Below are 27,047 nucleotides of genomic sequence, written 5' to 3'. Positions count from 1 at the left end.
GCAGTTTCATTCTGACCCCGGTGTGAAGGGGGAAACGGGAAAGGTGATCACAGACCACGGGCAGGGCAGCCGACTGGAAAACTCAGCCCGTGGTGTGTGTTGGTGACTCAGGACGTCCCAGAATTTCCCCACAACTACCACACTGCTGTGTCACTGGGGAACGGTGACCTACCTGTACAGTATACAACGTTACTCCAGGGTGTCGGCCCCATCCGATACACAAAGTAACTGGAACAGTTTTTCACCCTGATCTCCAGGCTCCAGGAACAGGTGTTGTTATCCACAGTGAAGCAGACGGTCCTGGTCACCTCCCCCTCTCCCACGTTGGGATGGGGACCTGGAATGAGATTTATAAACACTGTAAAATGTACCCGGTCCCACAGTACAACGGAGAATGTGAATCAGGCCCCACTGTAAATCAGTGGTTCACAACCCACGGTCCGGTCCGACCTCAGTCAGCACTGAGCTGCTGCCCTCTCCCTCTCCACCCCACCCTCCCCGCAGCAGTACCTTCATCTTCTGGGGGATCTCACTGAAACCTATCGAATATTGAAAGGCCTGGATGGAGTGGACATGGAGAGGATGTTTCCTATAGTGGGGGAGTCTGGGACCAGAGGGCACAGCCTCACAACACAAGAACCTCCCTTTAGAACAGAGAGGAGGAGGAATTTCCTGAGCCAGACAGTGGTGAATCTCTAGAATTCATTGCTGAAGACAGCCACAGAGGCCAACTCATTGGGAATCTTTAAAGCAGAGGTGCAGAGGTATACGATTTGTGAGGGTATCAAAGGTTACGGGGAGAAAGCATGAGAATGGGGTTGAGAGGGGTAATAAATCAGCCATGATGGAATGGCAGAGCAGACTCAATCGGCTAAGTGGCCTGATTCTACTCCTCTGTCTGATGAACATATGGTCTAAATTCTTTGAGGATAACATCCACAGCTCTATCTTCATCAATCACCTCTGTCAACCCCTCAACAAACTCAAGCGTCCATAAGTCACGAATTGCCCTGCAGAAAGGCTGACTGTCCCTCATTCACCCACTGTCTTCCAAATGATCATAAGCCCTATCCATAAGAATCCGCTCAACTAGCTTCCCTACCACTGATGTGAGACTTATTGTTCTATATCTTCTAGGATTATTCCTATTTCCTGACATTTTCTTCACATTAATGTATTTATTTGGCGATAAAGCACAGAGCAGAACCTTCCAGCCCTTCGAGACACATCATCCCTGTAACCCTCAACAACACCTATTAATCCTATCCTCATCACGGGACAATTTACAAAGACCAATTAGATTATGAGGACACTCAGTCCTCATTTATTGTCATTTAGAAATGCATTCATGCATTAAGAAATGATACAATGTTCCTCCAGAGTGATATTACAAAATAAAAAAAAGATAAACCAAGACCCACACTGACAAACCACATAATTATAGCATATAGTTACAGCAGTGCAAAGCAATACCGTAATTCGATAGACGCAAACCATGGGCGCGGTTTAAAAAGTCTCAAAGTCCCGTTCGACTCCAAGAGTCCAATCAGGGAGCAAAGGGAGAATCTCTCCCTGCCGTAAATTTCCAGGCACTCAGAATGCCTCGGAAGTGCCCGATGACAGCAGAGTCTGAGTCCGTCCGAAAACTTTGAGCCTTCGACCAGCCCCTCCGATACAGCCCCCCAAGCGGCATCCTCGGACAATGCCTTCTACCTCGTCCCGGCCGCCGAAACGAGCAAAGCCGAGGTCTCGGAGGCCTTTTCCTCCGGAGATTCCGGACCGCACAGTAACAGCGGCAGCGAAGCGGGCATTTCAGAAGTTTCTCCAGATGTTCCTCCACGCTCTCCATCAAATCAGGATTGTGCACGGATCCCTACTTACAGATATCCATTCTCTAGAGAGGTCGTGTGCGCTGCATTGAGCCGCCATCTTCTTCTCCTCCTGAATTAACAACCCGGTACGTCTGTGGACAGTGGGAGGAAACCGGAGAACCCGGGGAAAACCCATGCATTCCATGGGGAGGACGGGCAGAGACTCCTTACAGATGACACTGGAATTGAACTCTGAACTCCGACACCCCGAGCTGTAATAATGACGCGCTAACCACTACGTTACTATGGCAACCATTAATCTATCCACTAATTGGTGAACGATGATGTCTGCAGACTCCCTGGAGATTGCCCCACCACTGAAATGATTCTGGGGTCATTGAAACCCCTCCGGGTCGTATCCAGAATGGGGTCAGTGGGCAGTTCAGTTCTGTAACCCAACTCCAGGAAGTTGTAACTCCTCCACCGGACTCCATGACGATACAGGGCCGTAGAGCGGTCTGAGTGACTGTGGGGAGACCTCTCAGGGAGATGGGGTTCTGTGTCCATGCTGGGGCCGTCTGAAGAGATCCAGGTCCAGCTGTGGCTGGCAGATGCTGCTGTCCCACTCCTGATATGACTGACAACTGGTGAAGCCCCACCCCTGATGTTCCCAAACTCAAGTTCAGAAGCAAAGCCCAGACTGAGCCACTGTAAAAATTTCACCAATACTCAGAGAATTCACCAGCACTGAATCCATGGAACCACAGGCCAACTCCTGGGAAATTCCAGAAAACTCGAGCTCCTGCATTGACTCCACAAGGATCCAGGGCCGGAGTGCGGTCTGGGTAACTGTGGGAAGTCCTCTCAGGGAGACTGAGTTCTGTGTTTCTATCTGAAGGGATCAGGGTCATCAGTCTGACCCTCTCCGAAAATAACCGAGCCACACTGATTGAAACTCTGACCCTACCGTGTAACCAGCCTGAGTACAGCCAGGAACATCGACCCTCTGGAACGACCGTCTCGGGAATCTTCCATCCTCCGGAACTGAAACAACAATCAGAGAGTCAGTCCCTGATCTGAGGGAGTTTATTCACTCAGAGAGACATAGGAAATTACACTCACCCTGTCCATACCCTGTCTCTGGTCAATAACCCCCCCAATCCTGGGAATTTCCTCTCTGTTTTACCTCCCCCTTGTCTCTACCCCGAGAATGTGTGATCTCTCCTCTCCCTGTATTTACTCCCCATCTCAGTGTAGTCACTGATGATCCCGGTCTCCCTGCATTTCCCATTCACACGCCCCTTGTTCCCCTGTTTACATTCCCCTTCTGTGTCCAGTTCCTCAGTGATTATCTCCTCACTTTACCTGTTAAATCTGTACCATCCCATTGCAAGATTTCCATCACCCATCCATTGTCCACCGGTACACTCAGTGTTGGAATAATTCGTGCTCCTCCAGGGCTGATCCAGGATGGTGTGGTTTACACATGGATCACTGAGTGCGGAGTCTGTGACTGAGGGTCAGAACGATGTTCAGTGTTAACGTACAGCTCACGTTCCCCATCCTCTTTCTCTGCCAACCACAACCCCCATCTGCACTTCCACCCTCAGCAACCCCTGGGCACCAATAATTATTTTTATTCATCAAAGGGAAGGTGGTGGTGTTGGTGAGCTGACTTCTTGAACAACTGCAGTCCTTGATGTGTGGGGACACCCACAATGATGATCCGGAGTTCCAGGGTTTTGACCCAGTGACACTGAAGGAACAGCAATGTACTTCCAGGCACGACAGTGTGTGACTTAGAGGGAAACTTCCAGTCACTTCGCCATCCCCCAACTATGGCTTCCCCTCAGCATCCCTCTGGTCGAGCCCCTCTCTTCATCCCACACCCCATACCTTCCCTCCCAAACTCACATCTGATGTCCTTCTGCTGCCCCCGTCTCTGTCACTTCCTCCCCACTCTTGCTCCTCTCTCCCTTCCCACTTCCCTTCTTTCTAACTGTTCCTGAGTCTTTCCTCTCCTACCTCTCAATTCACCTTCACTCTTTCCCATTCCTTCCACTCCCCCCTTTACAATCTTCACGTGGTCCCCATGTGTGGCAGGGCAGACCATGGACGTGCTTCTGGTCAGCTCATTATAGGAAGGATGTGGAAGCTTTCGGGAGCATGCGGAGGTGATCTACCAGGATGCTGTCTGGATTAATATCTTAGGATAATCGTCTAGAGTGAGTTCAGTCTTATGATAATCGACTGAGTGAGTTCAGTCTTATGATAATCGTCTAGAGTGAGTTCAGTCTTATGATAATCGTCTAGAGTGAGTTCAGTCATATGATAATCGACTAAGTGAGTTCAGTCTTATGATATTCGTCTAGAGTGAGTTCAGTCTTATGATAATCGTCTAGAGTGAGTTCAGTCTTATGATAATCGACTGAATGAGTTCAGTCTTATGATAATCACCTAGAGTGAGTTCAGTCTTATGATAATCGACTGAATGAGTTCAGTCTTATGATAATCGACTGAGTGAGTTCAGTCTTATGATAATCGTCTGAGTGAGTTCAGTCTTATGATAATCGACTGAATGAGTTCAGTCTTATGATAATCACCTAGAGTGAGTTCAGTCTTATGATAATCGACTGAATGAGTTCAGTCTTATGATAATCGACTGAGTGAGTTCAGTCTTATGATAATCGACTGAGTGAGTTCAGTCTTATGATAATCAACTGAGTGAGTTCAGTCTTATGATAATCAACTGAGTGAGTTCAGTCTTATGATAATCGTCTAGAGTGAGTTCAGTCTTATGATAATCGTCTAGAGTGAGTTCAGTCTTATGATAATCGACTGAGTGAGTTCAGTCTTATGATAATCGACTGAGTGAGTTCAGTCTTATGATAATCGTCTAGAGTGAGTTCAGTCTTATGATAATCGACTGAGTGAGTTCAGTCTTATGATAATCGACTGAGTGAGTTCAGTCTTATGATAATCGTCTAGAGTGAGTTCAGTCTTATGATAATCGTCTAGAGTGAGTTCAGTCTTATGATAATCGACTGAGTGAGTTCAGTCTTATGATAATCGACTGAGTGAGTTCAGTCTTATGATAATCGTCTGGAGTGAGTTCAGTCTTATGATAATCGACTGAGTGAGTTCAGTCTTATGATAATCGACTGAGTGAGTTCAGTCTTATGATAATCGACTGAGTGAGTTCAGTCTTATGATAATCGTCTAGAGTGAGTTCAGTCTTATGATAATCGACTGATTGAGTTCAGGCTTTTCTCTTTGGAGTGAAGGAGGTTGAGAGGTGACAAAGAGGTGTACAAGACAGTAATAGGCGCAGATTGAGTAGACAGCCAGAGACTTTTTCCCAGGGCAGAAGTGGCTAATAATAAAGGGCATAACTTTACAGGTGAATGGAGGAATGTATGGGGTCGATGTCAGAGGTATTTTCTTTACACAGAAGGGTAGTGGTTGCATGAAATGCCCTTCCCGGGGTGGTATAGAGTCAGATACATTAGACTTACACTCTTTCACCCAACCCTCCCCCCCCCATACTCCAGTGTCACTGGGGAACGGTGACCTACCTGTACAGTACACAAGTTTACCATGATGGGGTGTCGGCCACAGCCGATACACAAAGTAACCGGAGCAGTTTTTCACCCTGATCTCCTGTTTCTTGTCACAGGGTTTTTCATCCTTGCTGAAGCAGACAGTCCTGGTCACCTCCCCCTCTTCCACATTAGGATGGGGACCTGGAATGAGATTTATAAACACTGTAAAATGTACCCGGTCCCACAGTACAGCGGGGAATGTGAATCAGGACCCACTGTAAATCAATGGTTCACAACCCACGGTCCGGTCCGGCCTCAGTCAGCACTGAGCTGCTGTCTTGAGACTCACCACCCTACCCTCCTGTGAAAGCACCTGGTCCCCGAGACTGGCTCCTGTTGGAGAGGTCCTGCAGGTTCCAGGGGTTTAGTGGGGTAACAAAAAAGTGTCTAATGTTGTGACTGACAGCAAGTGAGCTCCTAAAACAGTGTGACTGATGGACATAGAAGTCCCGCCCTTAAGTAACTGACAGTTTGTGAAGCCCCACCCCTGATGTTCCCAAACTCATGTTCAGCTGCGAAGCCCAGACTCAGCCACTATAAAAATTTCACCGACATTCATAGAATTCACCAGCTCTGAATCCATGGAACCACAAGCCAACTCCTGGGAAATTCCAGGAAGCTGGAGCTCCTCCACTGGACTCTACAAGGATCCGGGGCCGGAGTGTGGTCTGGGTAACTGTGGGAAGCCCTCTCAGGAAGTTTGAGTTCTGTGTTCGTATCTGAAGGGATCCGGGTCATCAGTCTGCCCGACTCCAAAAATAACAGAGCCCCACTGATGTAAACTCTGACCCTACCGTTTAACCAGCCTGGTTTCTTCCCGGAGCAACGATACTGTGGAACGACTGTCTCGGGAATCTTCCGATCTCCAGAACTGAAACAACAATCAGAGAGTCAGTCCCTGATCTGAGGGAGTTTATTCACTCAGAGAGACATGGGAAATTACACTCACCCTGTCCGTACCCTGTCTCTGGTCTATAAAACCCCAATCCTGGGAATTCCCTCTCTGTTGTACCTCCCCCTTGTCTCTACCCCGAGAATGTGGGATCTCACCTCTCCCTGTATTCACTCCCCATCTCAGAGTAATCACTGATGATCCCGGTCTCCCTGCATTTCCCATTCACACACCCCTTGTTCCCCTGTTTACGTTCCCCTTCTGTGTCCAGTTTCTCAGTGATTATCTCCTCACTTTACCTGTGAAATCTGTACCATCCCACTTCAAGATTTCCATCATCCATCCTTTGTCCACCAGTACACTCAGTGTTGGAACAATTCGTGCTCCTCCAGGGCTGATCCAGGACCGTGTGGTTTACACACGGATCACCGAATGCGGAGTCTGTGACTGAGGGACAGAACGATGTTCAGTGTTAATGTACAGCTCACATTCCCCATCCTCTTTCTCTGCCAATCACAACCCCCATCTGCACTTCCACCCTCAGCAACCCCTGGGCAACAATATTCATTGTTATTACTTGAAGGGAAGGTGGTGGTGTTGGTGAGCTGACTTCTTGAACTGCCGCAGTCCTTGATTGTGGGGACACCCACAATGATGATCCGGAGTTCCAGGGTTTTGACCCAGTGACACTGAAGGAGCAGCAATGTATTTCCAAGGCATAGGGAGGTTCGGAGCTGGCGACACTAATGATCCTGTTTATTTTTCGATGTTATAAACAGCCTATGTTTCTTTTTCTTATTTCTGTTTTTTTTTTCTTTTTAACTTAGTTAATATTGGTTAGGTTAGTTTTTTTTTGGGGGGTATATGTTTTTGTTTTCTTTCTTTTTTGGTTTTTTTCTCTATTTTTTGTCTTTTTGGTTAACTCAATTTTTTTTTTGTTAACTTTACACTTGCATTTTGAACATCCATGGGAGGTTTATTTCCTTTGCACTAACTGAATATGTAATTATATATGTTTTCTGTTAGCAATGTAATTTTAACAATAATGCACCAACACTATGTATATCCATTATTTTGATAACAATAAAAAAATTGAAAAAGAAATGTATTTCCAAGGCACGACAGTGAGTGACTTAGAGGGAAACATCCAATAACTTCGCCATCCCCCAACTATGGCTTCCCCTCAGCATCCCTCTGGTCGAGCCCCTCTCTTCATCCCACACCCCAGACCTTCCCTCCCAAACCCACATCTGATGTCATTCTGCTGCCCCTGTCTCTGTCACCTCCTCCCCACTCTTGCTCCTCTCCCCTTTCCCACTTCCCTCTTTTCTAATTGTTCCCAAGTCTTTCCTCTCCTACCTCCTCATTCATCTTCACTCTTTCCCATTCCTTCCACTCCCCCCTTTACAATCTTCACATGGTCCCCATGTGTGGCAGGGCAGACCATGGACGTGCTTCTGGTCAGCTCATTATAGGAAGGATGTGGAAGCTTTCGGGAGCATGTGGAGGTGATCTACCAGGATGCTGTCTGGATTAATATCTTATGATAATCAGCTGAGTGAGTTCAGTCTTATAATAATCGACTGGAGTGAGTTCAATCTTATGATAATCGACTGAGTGAGTTCAGTCTTATGATAATCGTCTAGAGTGAGTTCAGTCTTATGATAATCGACTGCGTGAGTTCAGTCTTATGATAATCGACTGAGTGAGTTCAGTCTTATGATAATCGACTGAGTGAGTTCAGTCTTATGATAATCGTCTGGAGTGAGTTCAGTCTTATGATAATCGACTGAGTGAGTTCAGTCTTATGATAATCGTCTGGAGTGATTTCAGTCTTATGATAATCGACTGAGTGAGTTCAGTCTTATGATAATCGACTGAGTGAGTTCAGTCTTATGATAATCGTCTAGAGTGAGTTCAGTCTTATGATAATCGACTGCGTGAGTTCAGTCTTATGATAATCGACTGCGTGAGTTCAGTCTTATGAAAATCGACTGCGTGAGTTCAGTCTTATGATAATCGTCCAGAGTGAGTTCAGTCTTATGATAATCGACTGCGTGAGTTCAGTCTTATGATAATCGTCTAGAGTGAGTTCAGTCTTATGATAATCGACTGAGTGAGTTCAGTCTTATGATAATCGACTGCGTGAGTTCAGTCTTATGATAATCGTCTAGAGTGAGTTCAGTCTTATGATAATCGTCCAGAGTGAGTTCAGTCTTATGATAATCGTCCAGAGTGAGTTCAGTCTTATGATAATCGACTGAGTTCAGTCTTATGATAATCGTCCAGAGTGAGTTCAGTCTTATGATAATCGTCTAGAGTGAGTTCAGTCTTATGATAATCGTCTAGAGTCAGTTCAGTCTTATGATAATCGACTGAGTGAGTTCAGTCTTATGATAATCGTCTAGAGTTCAGTCTTATGATAATCGACTGAGTGAGTTCAGTCTTATGATAATCGACTGAGTGAGTTCAGTCTTATGATAATCGTCTAGAGTGAGTTGTCTTATGATAATCGACTGAGTGAGTTCAGTCTTATGATAATCGTCTAGAGTGAGTTCAGTCTTATGATAATCGTCTAGAGTCAGTTCAGTCTTATGATAATCGACTGAGTGAGTTCAGTCTTATGATAATCGTCTAGAGTGAGTTCAGTCTTATGATAATCGACTGAGTGAGTTCAGTCTTATGATAATCGACTGAGTGAGTTCAGTCTTATGATAATCGACTGAGTGAGTTCAGTCTTATGATAATCGTCTAGAGTGAGTTCAGTCTTATGATAATCGTCTAGAGTGAGTTCAGTCTTATGATAATCGACTGAGTGAGTTCAGTCTTATGATAATCGACTGAGTGAGTTCAGTCTTATGATAATCGTCTAGAGTGAGTTCAGTCTTATGATAATCGACTGAGTGAGTTCAGTCTTATGATAATCGTCTAGAGTGAGTTCAGTCTTATGATAATCGACTGAGTGAGTTCAGGCTTTTCTCTTTGGAGTGAAGGAGGTTGAGAGGTGACAAAGAGGTGTACAAGACAGTAATAGGCGCAGATTGAGTAGACAGCCAGAGACTTTTTCCCAGGGCAGAAGTGGCTAATAATAAAGGGTGTAACTTTACAGGTGAATGGAGGAAAGTATGGGGTCGATGTCAGAGGTATTTTCTTTGCACAGAAGGGTAGTGGTTGCATGAAATGCCCTTCCCGGGGTGGTATAGAGTCAGATACATTAGACTTACACTCTTTCACCCAACCCTCCCCCCCCCCATACTTCAGTGTCACTGGGGAACGGTGACCTACCTGTACAGTACACAAGTTTACCATGATGGGGTGTCGGCCACAGCCGATACACAAAGTAACCGGAGCAGTTTTTCACCCTGATCTCCTGTTTCTTGTCACAGGGTTTTTTATCCTTGCTGAAGCAGACAGTCCTGGTCACCTCCCCCTCTCCCACGTTGGGATGGGGACCTGGAATGAGATTTATAAACACTGTAAAATGTACCCGGTCCCACAGTACAGCGGGGAATGTGAATCAGGACCCACTGTAAATCAGTGGTTCACATCTCACGGTTTCAGTCCGCAATGATCTGCTATTTTCACACTCCCCACCCCACCCGCCCTGTGGCAGAACCTGGTCTTCGAGACCGGCTCCTGTTGGGGAGCTCCTGGGGTTTCCAGGGGTTTAGTCTGGTAAAAAACCTTCCTCTCATATTGTGACTGACAGCAGGTGAGTCTCTGACACAGTGTGGTAGACTGAGAAGTCCCACCCCTGATATGACTGACATCTGGTGAAGCCCTATCCCTAATATTCCCGACCTCAGGTTCAGATGCAAAGCCCAGACTGAGCCACTGTAAAAATTTCACCGACATTCAGAGAATTCACCTGCTCTGAATCCATGGAACCACAGCCCAACTCCAGGGAAACTCCAGGAAGCTGGAACTCCTCCACTGGACTCCATGAGGATCCAGGGCCAGAGTGTGGTCTGGGTAACTGTGGGAAGCCCTCTCAGGCAGTTTGAGTTCTGTGTTTGTATGTGAAGGGATCTGGGTCATCAGTCAGACCCTCTCTGGAAATAACTGAGCCAGGCTCTGACCCTACCGTTTAACCAGCCTGAGTTCTTCCCGCAGCAGCAACCCTGTGGAATGACCGTCTCGGGAATCTTCCATCCTCTGGAACTGAAACAACAATCAGAGAGTCAATCCCTGATCTGAGGGACTTTATTCACTCAGAGAGACATGGGAAATTACACTCACCCTGTCCGTACCCTGTCTTTGGTCAATAACCCCCACAATCCTGGGAATTCCCTCTCTGTATTACCTCCCCTTCTCTCTACACCGTGAATGTGGGATCTCCCCTCTCCCTGTATTTACTCCCCATCTCAGTGTAGTCACTGATGATCCCGGTCTCCCTGCATTTCCCATTCACACACCCCTTGTTCTCCTGTTTACATTCCCCTTCGGTGTCCAGTTTCTCAGTGATTATCTCCTCACTTTACCTGTTAAATCTGTACCATCCCTCTTCAAGATTTGCATCACCCATCCTTTGTCCACCGGTACACTCAGTGTTGGAACAATTCGTGCTCCTCCAGGGCTGATCCAGGACGATGTGGGTTACACACGGATCACCGAGTGTGGAGTCTGTGACTGAGGGACAGAACGATGTTCAGAGTTAATGTACAGCTCACGTTCCCCATCCTCTTTCTCTGCCAACCACAACCCCCATCTGCACTTCCACCCTCAGCAACCCCTGGGCACCAATAATTAATTTTATCCATCAAAGAGACGTGAGTTTCAGAGGCTGAGCCAGTGTATAACTGCCCATCCAGAGGTTCCCTTGAGAAGGTGGTGGTGGTGGCCTGTCCTTGGCCTGTTGCAATCCTTGATGTGTGGGGACACCCACAATGATGTTAGGGAGTTCAAGGGTTTTGACCCAATGACACAGAGAGAACAGCAATATATTTCCAAATGTTTGGCTTAGAGAGAAACTTCTAGAAGTCTTCAACCCCACAACTATGGCTCCCTCTCAGCATCCCTCCGCCCCTCCACTCCCCTCTCTTCATCACACTCCCAAGACCTTTCTCCCCTCCCCACCTTTGGTCTCCCTTCACTGCCCCTTCCCCTGTCACCTCCTTTCCACAGCCCCTCCTCTCCTCCTCTATCCATCCAGTTTTTCCCCTCCTACCCCTCCATTGTCCTCCACTCCTTCGCATTCCCTCCCCAGACCCCTTACAAAATTCATGTGGTCCCCATGTGTGGCAGGGCAAATGTGGAGGTGTTTCTGGTCACCTCATTCTAGGAAGGATGTGGAAGTTTTAGAGATTGTGTGGAGGAGATTCTGCCTGGATGAATGATAATCGACTGAGTGAGCTCGGGCTTTTCTATGTGGAACAAAGAAGGATGAGAGGTGACTTGATAGAGATGTACATACAGTAAGAGGCACAAATTGAGTAAACAACCAGAGGCCGTTTTCCTAGGGTGGAAGTGGCTCATACCAGGGGGCATAATTTTAAGGAAATTGGAGGCAGGTATAGTGTGGATGTCAGAGGTAATTTCTTTGCACAGAAGAAGGGTGGTCAGTGCATGAAATGCCTTTCCCAGGGTGATGGTAGAGTCAAATACATTAGACTTTCACTCTTTCCCCCAACCTCCTCCCCCCTCCCACACTTCAGTGTCACTGGGGATCTGTGACCTACCTGTACAGTACACAGCATCACCCAATGGTGTTGGTTTCAGCCAATACACAAAGTAACCGGAGCAGTTCTTCACCCTGATCTGTTGTTGCTTGTCACAGAGTTTATTACCCTTGCTGAAGCAGACGGTCCTGGTCACCTCCCCCTCTCCCACGTTGGGATGGGGACCTGGAATGAGATTTATAAACACTGTAAAATGTACCCGGTCCCACAGTACAGCGGGGAATGTGAATCAGGACCCACTGTAAATCAGTGGTTCACAACCCACTGTCTCAGTCAGCGGTGATCTGCTGTCTTCAGAATTCCCACCCCACCTTCCCTGTGGCAGAACCTGATCATGTTGGGGAGGTCCTGTGGGTCCCAGGAGTTTAGTCTGGTCACAAAAATATATTAATGGTGTGACTGACAGAAAGTGAGGTCCTGACAGTGTGATTGGCAGAAGGAGAAGCCCCGCCCCTGGTGTAATTGACATTTGTTGAAGCTCCACACAGATACTGTAAAACCAGGTGAAGCCACAGTGCTTATATGACTAACATTCGGTGAAGCCCCACCCCTGATGTTCCCAAACTCAGGTTCAACTGCAAAGCCCAGATTCGGCCACAGTAAAAATTTCACCGACATTCAGAGAATTCACCAGCTCTGACTCATGGAACCACAGCCGAACTCCTAGGGAACTCCAGGAAGCTGGAACTCCTCCACTGGACTCCACGAGGATCAGAGACTGGAGTGTGGTCTGGGTGACTGTGAAAAGTCCTCTCAGGGAACCTGAGTTCTGTGTTCGTATCTGAAGGAATCAGGGTCATCAGTCTGACCCTCTGCAAAAATAACCGAGCCCCACTGATGTCAACTCTGACCCTACCGTTTAACCAGCCTGGTTTCTTCCCAGAGCAATGTTCCTGTGGAACGACCGTCTCGGGAATCTTCCATCCTCCGGAACTGAAACAACAATCAGAGAGTCAGTCCCTGATCTGAGGGAGTTTAGTCACTCAGAGAGACATGGAAAAGTGCACTCATCCTGGCTCTGGTCAATAATCCCCCCAATCCTGTGTGACATCAAAATGGCACTAAACACCGACTCCTTTGCTTGCATCTTTGGAAACAACTCTATTTCTATTTTTAACATCTCTTCTTTCCTTTCAAGGTTCTTTTGAAGACCCTGACCAGGAGTTACACACAGACCTGTTCTTTGCAGGAGTGGGACCCGCTCTGAGGGTCTCACGCCCAGCTGCCTTTTGATACCTCAAGAACGCAGACTGGAAGGCAAATGTGCCTTCAGGGTTCTGGATTTTCATGGCTCTGGAGACGTGCTGATTCTAGGCCGGTGCCCCTGACTGAAAAATTGCGGGAGAACATGGAACATCAAAAGCAGTGGGTTAGCTGTGCCTTCTCGGTGCCCACCCTTTGGGCACAAAGCTCGGAAAAAGCAACACAACAGACTTTTAACATTGTGAATCAGCAAGTTTTTTAATTATGTCTCCCCTCTCACTGTGAAATGGCGACACCTCTTTTTCCCTTATTAGTGGGAGAGACAGAGCCAGTGGTACGTTGAACACCTGGTGAACGAGTAGTCTTTGGGGTACTGCAAGTCTGTGTCTTTATTGAGGCTTTGCTGCCCACTCGAGTGCTTGGTGAGGGGGACGCCAATGTTTTTTAGCTGGTTGGGGATTTGTGGGGTTGTTGTCTTCCTGCTGCTTGTGCATGGAAGGGGGAAGCCAGGGGGGCTTTGGGGTTCTAACGTTTTAACTATCATTCATTCTTTGGGGCCCTTCTCTGTTTTTGTGGATGGTTGCAAAGAAAAAGAATTTCAGTATGTATATTGTCTAATTTCTCAGACATTAAATGTACCCTATTGAAACCTATCCTGGGAATTCTCCCTTTGTTGTCTCTACCCCGAGAACGTGGGACCTACCCTCTCCCTGTATTTACTCTCCATCTCAGTGTAGTCACTGATGATCCCGGTCTCCCTGTATTTCCCATTCACACACCTTTGTTCCCCTGTTTACATTCCCCTTCTGTGTCCAGTTTCTCAGTGATTATCTCCTCACTTTACCTGTTAAATCTGTACCATCCCACTGCAAGATTTCCATCATCCATCCATTGTCCACCGGTACACTCAGTGTTGGAACAATCCGTGCTCCTCCAGGGCTGATCCAGGACGGTGTGGGTTACACACGGATCACCGAGTGCGGAGTCTGCGGCTGAGGGACAGAACGATGTTCAGTGTTAATGTACAGCTCACGTTCCCCATCCTCTTTCTCTGCCAACAACAACCCCCATCTGCACTTCCACCCTCAGCAACCCCTGGGCACCAATAATTATTTTTATCCATCGAAGGGACATGAGTTTCAGAGTCTGAGCCAGTGTTTAACTGCCCCACTAGAGGTGCCCTTGAGAAGGTGGTGGTGGTGGTGAGCTGACTTCTTGAACTGCTGCAGTCCTTGATGTGTGGGGACACCCACAATGATGTTTGGGAGCTCCAGCATTTTGACTCAGTGACACTGAAGGAACAGCAATGTATTTCCAAGTGTGTGGCTTAGAGAGAAACTTCTAGAAGCCGTCATCCCCACAACTATGGCTCCCTCTCAGCATCCCTCCAGTCTCCTCTCTTCATCCCACTCCCAGACCTTATCCCCTCCCCACCTTTGACCAGCCTCTACTACCCCTTCCTCTGTCGCCTCCTCTCCACACCCCCTCCTCTCCTCTTTACACTTCCCTCCATGCCAGTCTTTCCCCTCCTACCGCTACATTGTCCTCCACTCTTTCCTATTCCCTCCCTTGACCCCTTACAAAATTCATGTGGTCCCCATGTGTGGCAGGGCAAATGTGGAGGTGTTTCTGGTCACCTCATTCTCGGAAGGATGTGGAAGTTTTAGAGAGTGTGTGGAGGAGATTCTGCCTGGATGAATGATAATCGACTGAGTGAGCTCGGGCTTTTCTATGCGGAACAAAGAAGGATGAGAGGTGACTTGATAGAGATGTACATACAGTTAAGAGGCACAAATTGAGTAAACAACCAGAGACTGTTTTCCCAGGGTGGAAGTGGCTCTGCCCTTCCTGGGGTGGTATAGAGTCAGATACATTAGATTTTCACTCTTTCTCCTAACACCCCCCCCCCCCCCCCTACACACTCTAGTGTCACTGGGGATCTGTGACCTACCTGTACAGTACACAGCATCACCCAATGGTGTTGGTTTCAGTTGATACACAAAGTAACCGGAGCAGTTTTTCACCCTGATCTCCAGGCTCTTGTCACAGGGTTTTTTACCCTTGCTGAAGCAGACAGTCCTGGTCACCTCCCCCTCTCCCACGTTGGGATGGGGACCTGGAATGAGATTTATAAACACTGTAAAATGTACCCGGTCCCACAGTACAGCGAGGAATGTGAATCAGGACCCACTGTAAATCAGTGGTTCACAACCCACAGTTTCAGTCATTAATGATCTGCTGCCTTCACATGAGGAAGACCCTCCCTGGGGAAGAACCTGGACCCCAAGACCAGCTCATGTTGGGGAGGTCCTGTGGGTCCCAGGAGTTTAGTCTGGTCACAAAAATATATTAATGGTGTGACTGACAGAAAGTGAGGTCCTGACAGTGTGATTGGCAGAAGGAAAAGCCCCGCCCCTGGTGTAATTGACATTTGTTGAAGCTCCACACAGATACTGTAAAACCAGGTGAAGCCACAGTGCTTATATGACTAACATTCGGTGAAGCCCCACCCCTGATGTTCCCAAACTCAGGTTCAACTGCAAAGCCCAGATTCGGCCACTGTAAAAATTTCACCGACATTCAGAGAATTCACCAGCTCTGACTCATGGAACCACAGCCGAACTCCTAGGGAACTCCAGGAAGCTGGAACTCCTCCACTGGACTCCACGAGGATCAGAGACTGGAGTGTGGTCTGGGTGACTGTGGGAAGTCCTCTCACTGAGTTCTGTGTTCGTATCTGAAGGAATCAGGGTCATCAGTCTGATCCTCTGCAAAAATAACTGAGCCCCACTGATGTCAATTTTGACCCTACCGTTTAACCAGCCTGGGTACTTCCCAGAGCAATGTTCCTGTGGAACGACCATCTCGGGAATCTTCCATCCTCCGGAACTGAAACAACAATCAGAAAGTCAGTCCCTGATCTGAGGGACTTTATTCACTCAGAGAGACATGGGAAATTACACTCACCCTGTCCGTACCCTGTCTCTGGTCAATAACACCCCCACAATCCTGGGAATTCCCTCTCTGTTGTACCTCCCCCTTGTCTCTACCCTGAGAATGTGGGATCTCCCCTCTCCCTGTATTTACTCCCCGTCTCAGTGTGGTCACTAATGATCCCGGTCTCCCTGCATTTCCCATTCACACACCCCTTGTTCCCCTGTTTACATTCCCCTTCTATGTCCAGTTTCTCAGTGATTATCTCCTCACTTTACCTGTGAAATCTGTACCATCCCACTTCAAGATTTCCATCATCCATCCGTTGTCCACCAGTACACTCAGTTTTGGCACAATCTGTGCTCCTCCAGGGCTGATCCAGGACGGTGTGGTTTACACATGGATCACTGAGTGCGGAGTCTGTGACTGAGGGACAGAACAATGTTCAGTGTTAATGTACAGCTCACGTTCCCCATCCTCTTCCTCTGCCAACCACAACCCCCATCTGCACTTCCACCCTCAGCAACCCCAGGGCATCAATAATTATTTTATTCCCCAAGGGGATGTGAGTTTCAGAGGTTGAGCCAGTATTTAACTTCCCCACCAGAGGTGCCCTTGAGAAGGTGGTGGTGGTGAGCTGACTTCTTGAACTGCTGCAGTTGATGTGTGGAGACACCCACAATGATGTTTGGGAGTTCCAGCATTTTGACTCAGTGACACTGAAGGAACAGCAATGTATGTCCAAGTGTGTGGCTTAGAGAGAAACTTCCAGAAGCCGTCATCCCCACAACTATGGCTCCCTTGCAGCATTCCTCCAGTCTCCTCTCTTCATCCCACTCCCAAGACCTTATCCCCTCCCCACCTTTTGTCTGCCTCCGCTCCCCCTGTCGTTTCTTCTCCACACCCACTCCTCTCTCCTTTCCCACTTCCCTGCATCCAAGTTTTGCCCCTCCTACCCCTCCATTATCCTCCACTCTTTCCCATTCCCTCCACCGACCCTTTACAATCTTCACGTGGTCCCCATGTGTGGCACAGCAGATGTTGGGATGGTTCTGGTTACCTCGTTCTCGGACCAGCGATGTATCTCCAAGTCACAGCAGTGGGTGGCTCGGAGGGAAACTTCCCCACCCCGTAATTATGGCTGCCTGTCAGCATCTCTCCTCCCCTCCAGTCCCCTCTCTTCATCCCACACTCCAGATCTATCTGCCCCTTCCCCGTTGCCTACTCTCCCCTTTTCCTCTTCCATCTATCCCAGTCTATCCCCTCCTACCTCTCCATTCTCCTTCACTCTTCCCCATTCCTTCCTGCTGCCAACCCCCTTTACAATTTTCATGTGCTCCCCACGTGTGGCAGGAGGGACCGGGTTGGGTGGTTCTGGTCACCTCATTATTGAAAGGATGTGGAAGCTTTAGAGAGGGTGCAGAGGAGATATACCAGGGTGCTGCCTGGATTAATGTCTTCTGATAATCAACTGGGTGAGCTCAGGCTTTTCTCATTGGAACAATGCCGGATGGTAAGAGGCATCGATTGAGTCGAGAACCAGAGACTTTTTCCCAGGGTGGAGGTGCCTCATAGCGGGGAGCATTGTAAATTGTCCTGTGATTTGCCTACAATGAAATCAAGGAATTGTTGGAGGGGCAAGAAGGATCTGTTCCACGCTGTATCCCAATGAATAAGTAAATAGTTAATTGCAAAGGGCATAATTTTAAGAGGATTAGAGGAAAGTATAGACTGGATGTCAGAGGTCAGTTCTTTACACAGGGAATGGTGGGTGTGTGAAACACCCTATCAGGGGTGGTGGTAGTAGAGTCAGGTATAACAGGGGTATTTAAGAGACACTGAGATAGGAATTGACGTTATCCACACTGGTTCAGGAACCTGATGGTTTGAAGGGTAGTGTGGGACCCAAAGCTCTTGTACCTCCTTCCCGATGGCAGCAGTGAGAAGAGAGCATGGACTGGATGGTGGGGTCCTTGATGATGGATGCTGCTTGTAGATGTGTTTAATGGTGGGGAGGGCTTTTCCTGTGATGGACTGGGCTGGATCCACTACTTTTCTGATCTTGGTCATTCGTCTTTCCAATCCAGGCTGTGATACAACCAGTCAGAAATACTCCCCACTGTGCATCTATAGAAGTTGGTCAAAACTTTAGTCAAGTCAAGTAATTTTTTATTGTCATTTTGACCATAACTGCTGGTACAGTGCATAGTAAAAATGAAACAATGTTTTTCAGGACCATGGTGTTACATGACACAGTACAAAAACTAGACTGAACTGCGTAAAAAACAACACGAAAAAAAAACTACACTAGACTACAGACCTACCCAGGACTGCATAAAGTGCACAAAACAGTGTAGGCCTTACAATAAATAACAAACAGGACAGTAGGGCAAGGTGTCAGCCCAGGCTCTGGGTATTGAGGAGTCTTATAGTTTGGGGGAAGAAACTGTTACATAGTCTGGTCGTGAGAGCCCGAATGCTTCGGTGCCTTTTCCCAGACGGCAGGAGGAAGAAGAGTTTGTATGAGGGGTGTGTGGGGTCCTTCATAATGCTGTTTGCTTTGCGGATGCAGCAGGTGGTGTAAATGTCCGTGATGGCGGGAAGAGAGACTCCGATGATCTTCTCAGCTGACTTCACTATCCGCTGCAGGGTCTTGCGATCCGAGATGGTGCAATTTCTGAACCAGGCAGTGATGCAGCTGCTCAGGATGCTCTCAATACAACCCCTGTAGAATGTGATGAGGATGGGGGGTGGGAGATGGACTTTCCTCAGCCTTCGCAGAAAGTAGAGACGCTGCTGGGCTTTCTTTGCTATGGAGCTGGTGTTGAGGGACCAGGTGAGATTCTCTGCCAGGTGAACACCAAGAAATTTGGTGCTCTTAACAATCTCTACTGAGGAGCCGTCGATGTTCAGCAGGGAGTGGTCGCTCCGTGCCCTCCTGAAGTCAACAATCATCTCTTTTGATTTGTTCACATTCAGAGACAGGTTGTTGGCTTTGCACCAGTCCATTAGCCACTGCACCTCCTCTCTGTAAGCTGACTCGTCATTCTTGCTGATGAGACCCACCACGGTCATGTCATCGGCGAACTTGATGATGTGGTTCGAGCTGTGTGTTGCAGCACAGTCGTGGGTCAGCAGAGTGAACAGCAGTGGACTGAGCACACAGCCCTGGGGAGACCCCGTGCTCAGTGTGATGGTGTTGGAGATGCAGCTCCCGATCCGGACTGACTGAGGTCTCCCAGTCAGGAAGTCTAGGATCCAGTTGCAGAGGGAGGTGTTCAGGCCCAGTAGGCTCAGCTTTCCAATCAGTTTCTGAGGGATGATTGTGTTGAATGCTGAACTGAAGTCTATGAACAGCATTTGAACGTATGTGTCTTTTTTGTCCAGGTGGGTTAGGGCCAGGTGGAGGTCGATGGCAATGGCGTCGTCTGTTGAGCGGTTGGGACGGTACGCAAACTGCAGGAGGTCGAGTGAGGGGGGCAGCAGGGTCTTGATATGCCTCATGATGAACCTCTCGAAACACTTCATGATGATGGATGTGAGTGCAACGGGACGGTAGTCATTTAGGCAGGAAACTGAAGACTTCTTCAGCACGGGGACGATGGTGGCGGCCTTGAATTACATTGGAATGGTGGCACTGCTCAGGGAGATGTTGAAGATGTCAGTGAGAACATCTGCTAGCTGCTCTGAGCACTCTACCAGGGATGTTGTCTGGTCAGGCAGCCTTCCGTGGGTTGACCCTGCACAGGGTGCTTCTCACATCAGCCACGGGGAGACACAGCACCTGATCATTTGTAGGACTTCCTCGCTGCCACGTCATTTTCTGCCTCAAACGTGCGTAGAAGTTATTCAGCACATCTGGGAGGGAGGCATCACCCGCACAGTCCTGGAAGTGGCTGTGGATTCTGTGGGCATGTGCACACATTGCCCCTCTGATGGCCTGGGACAGTATGGCCCTTGCTTTTGTTAGGGCTGCCTTGTTGCCTGCTCTGAAGGTGGAGTCACGGGTCCTCAGCAGCACGCGCACCTCCGCGGTCATCCATGGCTTCTGGTTAGCACGTATAGTGATGGTCTTGCTGATGTAGCTGGTCACTGATGCTGTGTACTCCTCTAACTTGGTAGAATTGCCATCGGTTGCAGCCTCTCTGAACACGTGCTAGTCAGTGTGCTCAAAGCAGGTGACGTACTGAATCTATGCAAACTTCTCAGAAAGTAGAGGAGCTGCCATGCCTTCTTTGTAATGACACTTACATACTGGTCCCAGGACAGATCCTCTTATCGTACAAGATGTCTGTTCAAGAGTCAGATGACAGTGGGGGTAGAAGCTGTCCTTGAGCCTGGTGGTACGTGCTATCAGACTTTTGTATCTACTGCCCGATGGGAGGGGAGATGAGAGAATGTCCAGGGTGGGGTATTTGATTACGCTGGCTGCTTTACTGTGGCAGCAAGAAGGGTAAACAGTGTCTGTCTCTACTTCTAATATTCTAATAATTTGTGTTTTAATGATCTAATAATAATAAGTTTATAATAATAAATTATAACTGAAGACACAGTGGATTTTTATAGATGTACTGTGGAGAGCATTGTAACTGGTTGCATTACTGTCTGATATGGAGATACCAAAGCACAAGATGGAAAAAAGCTACTGAGGGTTGTAAACTCAACCAGCTCCATCATGGTCAATGGCCTCCCCACCGTCGAGGGCATCTTCAAAAGGCCAGGTCTCCTCATGTCCTTCAACAATCTCTGGTCTTCGAATATTCTGCAGAGGCCTGAACTCTAACACGTCCATATCCACGTTACTGAACTCTAATCAGACCTCCAACGTCTCACTCTGTCTGCAAAACCAGCACTATGAACTCATAAAAACAACTAAATCTGAGGCACACTCTAGACGGCGAGCACAACAGGGTGCCATCTTGACCACCTATTGTACAACACTCCCCAGACACCATCTTGACCATCTATTGTACAACACTCCCCAGACACCATCTTGACCATTGATTCTACAACACTCCCCAGACGCCATCTTGACCATCTATTGTACAACACTCCCCAGACACCATCTCGACCATCTATTGTACAACACTCCCCAGACGCCATCTTGACCATCTATTGTACAACACTCCCCAGACACCATCTCGACCATCTATTGTACAACACTCCCCAGACACCATCTCGACCATCTATTGTACAACACGACCCAGACGCCATCTCGACCATCTATTGTACAACACGACCCAGACGCCATCTTGACCATCTATTGTACAACACTCCCCAGACACCATCTTGACCATCTATTGTACAACACTCCCCAGACACCATCTTGACCATCTATTGTACAACACTCCCCAGACACCATCTCGACCATCTATTGTACAACACTCCCCAGACACTATCTTGACCATCTATTGTACAACACTCCCCAGACACCATCTCAATCATCTATTGTACAACACGACCCAGACGCCATCTTGACCATCTATTGTACAACACTCCCCAGACACCATCTTGACCATCGATGGTACAACACTCCCCAGACACCATCTTGACCATCGATTGTACAACACCAGCTGGGTATCATCTTCAATTGGTCAGTGGACGTAAATAGTGTGGAACGGGTTGGGAGGTGGTGGGGGGAGAGAAGCTGTCAACATCACTGAAGATCTATTTTGGGAAGAAGGAGAAGGAGAAGAAGAAGGAAAAGAAGAAGGGGGGGAGGCATCCTGCTGCAGATGAGAGAGGGAGAGAGACATGATTTAATATTATGGCTTTAGCTGATTGTTTACCTTTGCTCCAAGGACACTCTCTTTGCCTGCTTGTAAGATTCTTGCTGAGACAGCAAGGCGGCACCAGGTGATGGTCAGCCGGTACCCCGCAAGGGGAGATAAAAAGCAGGTCTGCGAAGATACCAGCAGACACACCACGGGACACTGAAAGAGCGTTGGGCACCCACGTGAAGGTGGGGGTTTGGAGGATCGATTCAGGGGAATCGATCAGAGGCTCACGGTGTGTGAAGGTGCAGCTAGTGGGGGCTTGTGTGTGTGTCCAGCCTCGCCTGGGTGACAGGCTCACCACTGAAGAAAGGTTGTGCCTGGTATGGTCACAGTTGGTGACTGCAACAGGAAGACAACAGGAAGATCGACGGCAATGGCAACACCTCTCGCTCTTTCTCGCTCTGTCTCTCCAACGTTACACCAGAACTACCTCGACCTAAACTAAACTGAACTGAACTCTTCATCATCGTAAGACTATTCATTTACCCCTAGACTTTGAAAGAGCTTGGCTTTGATTCCTATTTCCACACTTCTGTATTTATCATTGCTAATCTGTTTTATATATATTTTCATCTTACAGTACTGTATTACTTAGTTTACTAATAAACACTATTAGTTACAGTAATACCAGACTCCAACGTGTACTCCATTTCTGCTGGTTTGGTAACCCGGTCACAGGGTACGTGACAAACTGTGGCCTCCTTCCGGGAATTTGAACGTCAAATTGAGGGGCTGTTGAATTGATTGGGTAAATTCCCTTATTTAATTTGGTGTGGAAAAACAGCAGAAATGGAGTCTGAGGTTAATAAGTTTGTGGCAGATCCAACCCCTGAGGGGCTGGACGAGGCTAAGTGGGATGTACTGGTGGGAATTGCTCGTAAGTTAAAGATTAAGGTGACCACTGAAATGAAGAAGGCTCAGGTACAGCTGTTAATAGCACATCATTACGTAGCCGAGGGGAAATTCGAGGAGGAGGCATTGGAGATGTTTGTTGAGGGTAAAGCACTTACTGAGGCTGAGGTTCAGCTTCAGGCAGATAAAATGAAGTACGAACATGAGTTCCGAATAAAACAGCTGGAAGCAGAGGTAGAAAGACAGAGAGTGGAAGTGGAAAGACAGAGGGAAGAAGCAGAACGACAGAAAGAGGAAAGGGAAAAAGAGAAGCAGTTTGAGCTGGCAAAGTTAAAGGCAATGCAGGATGGGGGGATGAGTGCCAGACCTAGTCAGGGGGTTCAAGGTTAGTCAGGAGGTTAAGTTGGTTCCCCCATTTGAGGAGATGGATGTCGATAGGTATTTCCTACATTTTGAGAAAGTCGCTGTGAATCAGGACTGGCCGAAGGAGAAGTGGGCTGTTTTACTGCAGAGTGTACTTAAGAGGAAGGCCCAGCAAGCCTATTCGTCATTGTCCACAGATGAGGCAAAGAATTACGAAGTAAAAGGGGATATACTGAGGATTTATGAGTTGGTTCCGGAGGCATTTCGGCAAAGGTTTCGGAATTTCAGGAAACCATGGGACCACACGTATCTAGAGTTTGCCCGTGAGATGCAGATGTACTGTGATCGCTGGTGCACCTCGAAAGGGGTCAATGGGGATTTTGACAAACTGAAACAGCTGATGCTGATTGAGCAGTTTAAAAGCTGCGTCCCTGAGGGTATGAGGACCTATCAAGATGAGAAAGAGGCAGAAACCCTGGCCGCAACTGCCAAGTCAGCAGATGAGTACGCTTTAACTCACAAGGGAAAATTTTCTCCAAGTAAGAGCTACCAGAGGGGTAGTAGGGATGGTAGAGAGAGCCCTCCGGCTAAGTCAGAGAGTAAGCGGGGGACGAGCAGAAAGGGTAACGAGGATGAGAAGCAGTCTGGAGGGAAGTTCCCCAGTTTTACGTGTTATAATTGTGGGAAAGCTGGTCACATAGCGCCGAAGTGTTTTGCTCCCAAAAGAGATAAAGGAAAGGGAAAGGCAGCAACCCCAACTGCATGTATTAAGCCAGCTGAAATGCTGCTAAAGGAGGGGGAGTCAAGCCGAGTTCAGGAAGGATGTGAGAAATTTCTTTCGACCGGGTTGGTATCTGGACAATAGCGATACCTCTGTCAGGCTGCTGTTTATTGATTACAGCTCAGTGATCAACACCATCATAGCCTCAGTACCAATCAACAACCTCCAAAACCTCCCTCTGTAACTGGATCCTTGACTTCTTCATCAGGAGACCTCAGTCAGTGCAGATGGAAAATAACATTACCTGTTCACTGACGATCAACACTGGCACACCTCAAGGATCAAACTCAGCCCACTGCTCTATTCTCTCTCCACACCAACAACTGTGTGGCTCGGCACAGCTCAATCACCATCTATAAATTTGCCGAAAACACAACTATTGCTGGCAGAATTTGAGATGGTGACGAGAAGGCATACAGGAGTGAGTGGATCAGCTGGTTGAGTGGTGTCGTAACAACAACCTTGCACTCAACGTCAGTAAGACCAAGAAAATGATTGTGGACTTCAGAAAGGGGAAGTCAAGGGAATACACACCAGTCCTCATCGAGGGATCAGCAGTGGAAAGGGTGAGCAGTTTCAAGTTACTGAGTGTCAACATCTCTGAAGACCGATCCTCAGACCAACATATTGAGCCAATTATAAAGAAGGCCCAACAGTGGCTGCATTTCATCAGGAGTTTGAAGGACTTGGTCTGACTCCAAATACACTCACAAATCTCTACAGATGTACAGTGCAGAGCATTCTAACTGGTTGTATCACCATCTGGTATGGAGGGTCACAGCACAGAAACAGAAAAAGGTGCAGAATACTGTAAACTCAACCAGCTCCATCATGGACACAAGCCTCCCCAGCATCGAGGACATCTTCAAAAGTAACACCTCAAAATGGCAGCATCCACCATTAAAGACCCCCATCACCCAGGACATGCCTTTTTCTCCTTGCTACTGTCAGGGAGGTGGTACAGGAGCTTGAAAACACACACTCAACGCTTCAGGAACAGCTTCTTCCTCTCCGCCATCAGATCTCTGAATCGACAATTAACCCATTTACATCACTGTAAAAACTTTATTGCTCTCTCTTTGCTCAACTTATTTTTTATTTAAATATATTTCTTATTGTAATATAATAGTTTTTATATTGTGTTGTAGTGTACTGCCATAAAACAACAAATTACATGACATATACCAGTGATATCAGACCTGATTCTGATCAATTGAACCCTTTCCTCCTACCCAGCTCTCCATTCCTCTACCATCCATGTGCCTATCTATGAGTTTCCTTACATGCCCTATCAAATATCGAAAGGCTGGAGAGAGTGGACACAGAGACGTGTCCGAGAGTGGAGGAGTCTCGGACCAGAGGGCACAGACTCAGAATACAATGACATCCCTTTAGAACAGAGATAAGCAGGAATTTCTTTACCCAGAGGATGGTGAATCAGTGAAATTCATTACCACAGACGACTGTGGGGTCACGTCATTGGGGATACACTCAGTGGCCACTTTACTAGGTACACCTGCACACTTGTCCATTAATACAAATATCTAATTAGCCAATTACACTCTGCACATAATAAAGTGGTCACTGAGGACACACAGTGACACTGATTCCAAGAGCAACACACACAAAATGCTGGATGAACTCAGCAGGTCAGGCAGCATAGACGGAAAAGAATAAACAGTCAACATTTCAGGCTGAAAATCTTCATCACGACTGGAAAGAAGGACTGGGGAAAAAAATGATGGACTGATCCTCTTGCTTTCCAGTCCTAATGAAGAAACTTGGTCCGAAATATTGACTGTTTACTCTTCTGCATAGATGTTGCCTGGCCTGCTGAGTTCCTCCAGCATTTTCTGCCTGTTGCTATTCACGGGGCAATTTATAAAGACCAATTAACTGACTAACCAGTACATCTTTGGACTGTGGGAGGAAACCGGATCACCCAGAGGAAACCCACAGAGGGTGGTACGTATGCAGAATGAGCTGCCACTGGAAGTCATTGAGACAGGTATGGTAATGAAATTTAAAAGGCACCACAGCCCCACTGTGATGCTTGCCTCGGTAACGTCACCTAGCTCCGCCCCTGACCCAGTCTGTCTCTCGTTCACACCGTCAGCCACCTCCCACTCCTGCACTCTGCTCTCCACACACTCTGCTGGCTGTGCCTGAAATTGTCCCGAACCCCTTCACCCACCACGATTCACTAATCTGGTTAAGTAACATACAACCCAACTTTGCTTTCACATCCCAACATAGCCTCAGCACTCCCTTCCAGTGTAATCTCCTCCAGTCTCTTAACACTCCCTCCAGTCCCAGCCTCTCGAAGTGTAATCACTGCATTTCCAGCCGTGCCTTCTCCTCAGTCTTCAAGCCTGAAATTCTCTGCTGACACCTCTCTGCCTCCCCATCTCCCTCCACTCCCTACTGTTGTTTTACCAAACCGGGTATCTGGACGTTTCTGATCACCAGCTCTAATGCCGTGTGTCCCGGTGTCAAATTGGATTCATAATGTTCCCGAGGTCCCTTCAGTACTTTTCCCCCATTAAATACAGGCTGTCTCTGCTCGTCTACAGAAACAATAAATAACATCTACTTCCTCTTACTGTACACAGCACGCAGTTTGTCCCTACAAGACATTACTCACCCAGAAAACCCAGGATCAGCAGCACAACCCTCAGTTCAGCCGGTGACATTCTGGAAATGAAAGACTGGAATTAACTCAGTGAGAAATGACACACTGGGGCTGAGGACAAGGTGTAAATGGGGATGGGAACTGAGGATCGAAAGGGATATCCACCTCCAGTGGGATAGATTCATCACTCCCTCACTGAGACCCCACAGGCACAGATGAGATCTCACTCAGTGAGACTTCACTCACTCCCGTACTGAGACAGCAAAGACAGAGATGAAACCTCCCTCAGTGAGAACCCACAGAGGTGAGATACCCCAGAATCCCCACAGGAGGTGAGATCTCCCTCTCTCCCTCACTGTCCCCACATGAGATCTCCGTGACTGAGACCCCGGACAGAGCTGAGAAATCCCTTTCTGAAACCTCACAGATGGATGAGACAGAGGAGCTCCATCTACCTTCATTTATTTACACACTCCCTCTCTCTCTCTCTCTCTCTCTCTCTCTCTGCAACACCCACACACA

At 47.7% G+C, this 27,047-nt stretch overlaps 1 protein-coding gene across 1 annotated transcript in view; it reads right to left on the bottom strand.

Moving 5' to 3' along the window:
* Nucleotides 1–26,585, bottom strand: part of LOC140722207 (uncharacterized) — a 35,897-nt gene extending 9,312 nt beyond the window's left edge. Inside the window, exons 1-13 of the mRNA XM_073036997.1 lie at nt 26,538–26,585; nt 16,399–16,546; nt 12,840–12,916; nt 11,984–12,148; nt 10,787–10,934; nt 10,390–10,466; nt 9,591–9,758; nt 6,605–6,752; nt 6,208–6,284; nt 5,387–5,554; nt 3,177–3,324; nt 2,779–2,855; nt 173–337 (exon numbers count right to left, since the gene is read on the bottom strand). Coding sequence (XP_072893098.1) covers nt 173–337; nt 2,779–2,855; nt 3,177–3,324; nt 5,387–5,554; nt 6,208–6,284; nt 6,605–6,752; nt 9,591–9,758; nt 10,390–10,466; nt 10,787–10,934; nt 11,984–12,148; nt 12,840–12,916; nt 16,399–16,442 — 1,462 coding nt within the window. The 5' untranslated portion in view covers nt 16,443–16,546; nt 26,538–26,585. The remainder of the gene's footprint in view (nt 1–172; nt 338–2,778; nt 2,856–3,176; nt 3,325–5,386; nt 5,555–6,207; nt 6,285–6,604; nt 6,753–9,590; nt 9,759–10,389; nt 10,467–10,786; nt 10,935–11,983; nt 12,149–12,839; nt 12,917–16,398; nt 16,547–26,537) is intronic.
* Between the last annotated feature and the right edge of the window lie 462 nt (nt 26,586–27,047).

This window comes from Hemitrygon akajei, unplaced genomic scaffold (assembly GCF_048418815.1).
Source record: "Hemitrygon akajei unplaced genomic scaffold, sHemAka1.3 Scf000072, whole genome shotgun sequence".
NCBI lineage: Eukaryota > Metazoa > Chordata > Chondrichthyes > Myliobatiformes > Dasyatidae > Hemitrygon > Hemitrygon akajei.
Note: the sequence above shows the minus strand (reverse complement) of the source record. Positions and strands in the feature narration are given on the sequence as shown.